This window comes from Schistocerca piceifrons, chromosome 3, assembly GCF_021461385.2.
Source record: "Schistocerca piceifrons isolate TAMUIC-IGC-003096 chromosome 3, iqSchPice1.1, whole genome shotgun sequence".
NCBI lineage: Eukaryota > Metazoa > Arthropoda > Insecta > Orthoptera > Acrididae > Schistocerca > Schistocerca piceifrons.
The window spans coordinates 269,836,754-269,842,495 of record NC_060140.1 but is presented as its reverse complement, the minus strand read 5'-3'; the positions used below and the strand labels follow the sequence as shown (position 1 = coordinate 269,842,495).

The following is a 5,742-nucleotide window of genomic DNA, read 5'->3' as shown; positions in this document are numbered from 1 at the left end:
CTCCAACACTTGCATAGATGATAATATGTAAGCTAATTGATTTTTTGTGTCATAAATTGTCTTTATTTTTAGTTAATATGAATAAAATCACATATAGTTTATTTATAATCACCCTTTAAGAACTGACCATAAAATAAAGTAATGTCTCAGTTCATATATGCAGTGCAGGTTAGCTGTTTGGTTATATTTCAGATGATTGACCTGTGTACCATGAGAATGTCTACAGATTTGTGGACTGTGTGCGTGGTGTTGTTAGCACTAGATATTCCTGCTGGCTAACCTAAATTACCTCAGGTCAGTGGTGAACTAAGAGTATTGGAGGCCTGGGACAATGAAGCTAATCGAGGCCCCCAGTCTGCTTAGAAATTAATGTGTTTGTAGTCTATATCTTATGAAAGCATATGAAACAATCATTATGGAGACAGACTTAGTGAAAACTAACCCCCTCATGATAGAAGAGGTACACGAGATAACATCATCTCTAAAACACAATAAGGCTCCAGGCCCCAAGAGAATATGTAATGAATATATCAAACGTTCAACTAGCCTAATGCTCCAACCAATAACAGTTATATGAAACTTAGGTCTACAAGAGGGAACATACCAGAACTATGGAGGACATCGACTATTAAGATGCTATTTAAGGGGAAAGGCAACCAAATGGATCTGAACTCCTACAGGGGAATTGGCTTGGAAAAATGCACATTGAAGATACTAACAAGCATATCACAAAAGCGAATTTTTGAAGAAGTAGACCAGAAGATCCCGGAAGAACAATTTATATTCCGGAAAGGCAGGAGCATGCTACACCCTATTAGTAACCTAAAAGATGACATAGAGGACACATTAAGAGATTCCTAAGGAAAATTCCATGCAGTCTTTGTAGATTATACCAAGGCCTTGGATAAACTAAACAGGTGCACACTAATCTCAAAACTAGAATTAATAACAGGGAAAGATAAACTTACAATGTTGATCCATAACATGCTGACAGCCAACTTCATTCAGATCACAGGCAACGTAAGCACGTCAAAAAACGATAGCACAAACCAACGGCATATTGCAATGGGACCCACTAAGCCGTTTACTTTTCAATATTGCCTCATACGATGTTGTACAGATGATAAGAAAGGAAATGGGGGATGTGAAAATCTACATATACGTTGACACAGGAGATCAATATGGAAATTAACATGGGAAAAACCGTAAAGATGACATGCCGCAACAGAGGTCGAGAAGCTGCGGAGGACAGAACATATCTTGGGATGGAACCTGTTATGATGGTCAATAGCTTCAAATATCAGGGACTGGATCTGCAAACCACTGCCAGAACATTCCAAATACATGTAGAATCTCGAGTAGCAGCTGCCACAAAAGTCATGTTTGACATCAAGGCAATATCCAGACTGTCACTAAAAACGGACATGGCCTTGTTCACCGCAAAAATAGTTTCCATCACAACCTATGGAATAGATCTCATTTGGGAAAAGTTGCGTCTGAAAGACCTAAGAAATCTGGAAGCAGTTAAGTCATGCATCTTGAAAGCGGCCCTAGGTGTTTCAAAACACACAAATTCGATGCTAGTATATGAACTCACCAGGGAACCCTTTTTCATAGAGGAAATGCATATGAGGCTCCCATCCACCGACCACCCGAATAAACTCCTACATGAAAGAGAGAATAAGAGAAGGGAAATTTGCCTGGACACTATGCTCTGGTAATTATAAAATATAAGGGGCTGTCAAATAAAAATGAGACAGATAGAAAAAATTTAAGTAAATTGTTTATAATTTCAAAAGTAATTACACTGTGTGACGAGACAGTCAATGCTTTCACAGAAAAATGCCTAAGGAACCATGATACATTCATGCACCTCTGTGTCTGAAGCAAATCAACAGCCATGAGTATCTTGTTTCAGGGTTCCAAAAATATGGATTATAAGTGAATTAAAGGGTAATGATTCACTGAAGTTCCACAGCAACACCCACACTAGTATTGTTTGCACATAAGTGCCTTTAAGATACCTTTTTATTTCTAGCAGCACCATCCATTTATCAGACTCATAAATTTCTACCACATTTTCCTGTGCTACAGCCAGAGCATCATTTGAAGTTTAAAGCATTAATTTTGTTTCAGCAACTTGGAAACATTTTAAACTGTACTTCTAGTACCACTATGTAGATGGCATAGATACCAAAATTCGTTTCATGTAGAATAACTGCATCTAGCAGACGTTTGGTTATCTTTCTACAGTTCTTAAGTTCCTCACAATGCTTTATAAAAAGTGTAAAAATTTTGAAACCACCCGCCAACAATTGCCGTAAGCTGGTAATTCATAATAGGTACGTATGTTTCTATTAATATGTGTAGGTCTTCAAATTTCAATCTGTCTCTTCTTTACTGAACTTACTTTGACCTTGTTTGAGATTTTATTAAAATTTATCTGGTCATTGGGAGGAGGTGGAGGGGCGGGAAGTAATCTTGAGGCCCCCATGATTTGGAGTTACCCCATGACCAGAGGCCCAGGGCAGACTGCGCACCACCACGCCTCTTCCCATCTCCCTAGCTCACTACTGCCTCGGGTCCATTAGACAGACTCAGTACTGACTGTAATGCACTGGTTTGCTGCATTTCAGTTTCTTCTGTGAGCCTTGCTTCAGTCAGGATTAGAATGATGGCTGAGTATGACACTGAAAGGAGGTGAGCACTTTGCTTAAAAGTGCATTATCCATAATAATATTGTATGGACCGTGATATCACAGAGTAGCTTGTTACCAGTATGTCACAGACTAGTGTGTTATAAGTGCCAGTAGCAATTTTACATGCACCCAGACTGTGGGTTCCCTGAAAACTGATTGTGACAGCAATGAAGTTAATGAACTTGAAATTTAATTGATGACTGATGACTCATACGTACTGTTCTGCATATGTTGGCCTGATTAGTTTTGTTCTGGATCTGTTGAAGACAATAAGAAACCTGCTCAATAAACTTGACATTTAGCCAGTTTAGAGGCCAGAAAAAAAATCATTTCATAGAATGTTTAATGTTTCTGATATTTCACAATATCTTGCCTAAATTAGAAATAATTTTGGATTGCAAATACAGTTAACTACCTCTAAAATGTGCAGTACTTCATATATCAAAGCATTTGTTTATCAACATTGATACATATTTTAGTCATGCATTTTACATAATACCAAGGATAGCAATAATTTATTTCTTGCACAATGTTGGCATATAATTGGAAGCAGAGATACTGATATTGCAATCTGTTTAGTTGTCACCTCTTATATGTAAAATTTCCTCTTTGTATTTTATAACAGCTGCACAGTCTCAAGATGACTATGAGTGAAGTGTATGGAACTACAGATTGCTCCGAAAAGTGCCAGACTCATTGCTTGTTGTTTCGAAATACAGGAACAGTTATTAGAAAAAGAGGCCAATTTGATGATGACGCTCAAAGGTATTTATTAACTAGTTTATTCTTTTGTGAAGTTAAAGCTTTGGATATTGTTATTTTGGAAAAAAAATTCTAATTCACATTGCAAAATTCAACATAAACTAATGAAATTCTGACAGTTAATCAGCAAAGGAAGAGCATTATGTTGAGCTACTATTTCAAGTAGTTTCCTACCTGCTGTGTATGGGTGAAGTTCCAAGTTCTTGTACCAACCAGTATTTTACGGACTCTGGACTCCACACAAAAGCATGCATCCGGAAGAGTGCAGTCCACCGTTAATGATTTAGGTTTTTTCATAGTTTCCCTAAATTCCATTAGGAAAATGCTTGGATTGTTTCTTTTAAAAGGGTGCAACTTATTTGCTTCCCTGATATGTGGTTATGCTTTGCCTCTAATCACATCATCAACAGCCTGTACACCCTAATATTTCTCCATTTCTGTGCATCTAGTATTGTTGTTGGAATGTTACCCTAAATTTGCACTTAGCCACAAATACCATAGAGTAAGAGCGTGGGTCAGTGAGGAATGTAGTTAGGGTGACTGCTATAACAGTGCCATCCATGCAAAGTGAAGGTTTAATTATGTCTGTAACACTTCCTGACCCTTTGTTTGTTGGCAAATCAGCACAGCTCTCATCATCAAACCTTTGCTGTATATTGTTCATATTCAGACCTATCTGTGTTTTATTTTCACTCTAATACTTCATTGTTAATTGTACATATGTTACATCAATAACCATGGAATGACATTCCACCGTAGTTGCAGGGTGGTGAAGAAGGCTTAGGCCTTTAATGTAACTTTTTCTGCTGCAGCTGAGATTGCCGAAAGAAATCTTTTTCTTGCTTTGTTGGATGTGCTCTGTTTCATTGTCCTTCTTGCATAAATATAAAATAATTCAATGGATTAATGAGTAACGTATTCCATGCCAACATATTTTGAGACTTGCGGTTTATTTTAGCTTTCTGCTACTAAAACTCTTTGAAAAAGCCAAAAATTGAATTTGTTATGTGAATACTAAACTGAAATAATAAAAACCTTCAGTCAAATCTCTTTACCTAACATACTTGAATACAATAGTAGCAATTATTTTAGTTTATCTTGAGAAAAATTGTCATATTGCAAATCTTTAAGCATTTGCATATATGTTACATAATTAATTTGTATAAAGTGTGCATGTTAGAAATTTTTTTATTTATGGTGGGTTTCTAAGAGTGACATCCAGCATTTTCAATAAATGGTTCAAATGGCTCTGAGTACTATGGGACTCAACTGCTGAGGTCATTAGTCCCCTAGAACTTAGAACTAGTTAAACCTAACTAACCTAAGGACATCACACACATCCACGCCCGAGGCAGGATTCGAACCTGCGACCGTAGCGGTCTCGCGGTTCCAGACTGCAGCGCCAGAACCGCGTGGCCACTTCGGCTGGCCCAGCATTTTCATCTGAGCATTTGCCACTATTAGATCCATGGGAAAGACCTGAGAAAAACCTGAGCAGATGACTTCAGCTTAAACGAATAAGTTTTCCCAAAAAGTTTTCTAATGAGTGGCTTTAAGATGTGATGGTTGTTGTCTTCTAGCCAGTTACTCCACCTTGGTCCTGATTCATCAGAAATGCTACAGTTGTACAAGTGTATAAGTACTGTATGTAACTATTAAGTACATCTGTTTCCTGAAAGTGACAACTGCCATTGATATGTATTTTAGCACGTACGCACTCCCTTGTGAAATATTCTGTAAGAGAAAACATTTTGTTAGCTTCAGTTCATTATTGTTATTTAAAATTTTACTTAAATTAAATTCATAATATCGCTCATTATTTGTTCGTCTGTGAGAGAATCCAACAGTCATCAGATTTCACGTGCAAAGCATAACGTATTACACTCATTTTGTATAAAAAAGCTTCCATAACATGAACACAAATCCACCACCTGGCATGAAACATGTGAATCATTTAGCATTTGTGTACATGAAACAGGTTGAATTCTATCACGTGTTCTTAGATGTAAGCAGCTCATGAGATCCATATGTCACAAAATTTTTAACACATGCAGCAGCAATGTTGAAGGTGCTATGGGTTTCTGGTGCTTCTCATCCATGTTCAGCAATCAATTTGGAATGTTTTACTGTTTAGTTCATTTCTCACTCACAGTACACATTGGATTCAGCATCATTCAGCCACGGATACTACCATCTCTTACTTGTGAACATATTACTGATCCTATGAACAGTGGAAACTCCTGGATGCCATAATACTTAATATAAACGGAAATATAACTGA

The 5,742-nt window shown here is 37.2% G+C and overlaps 1 protein-coding gene across 1 annotated transcript; it reads left to right on the top strand.

Annotated features, from left to right (window-relative positions):
- Positions 1-415: 415 nt before the first annotated feature.
- Positions 416-1,167, top strand: LOC124788582. Its single transcript, XM_047255855.1, has 3 exons — positions 416-460; positions 547-817; positions 878-1,167. The coding sequence occupies exons 1-3, from the start codon at positions 416-418 to the stop codon at positions 1,165-1,167; spliced, it is 606 nt and encodes a 201-aa protein (XP_047111811.1).
- The last annotated feature ends 4,575 nt before the right edge of the window (positions 1,168-5,742 follow it).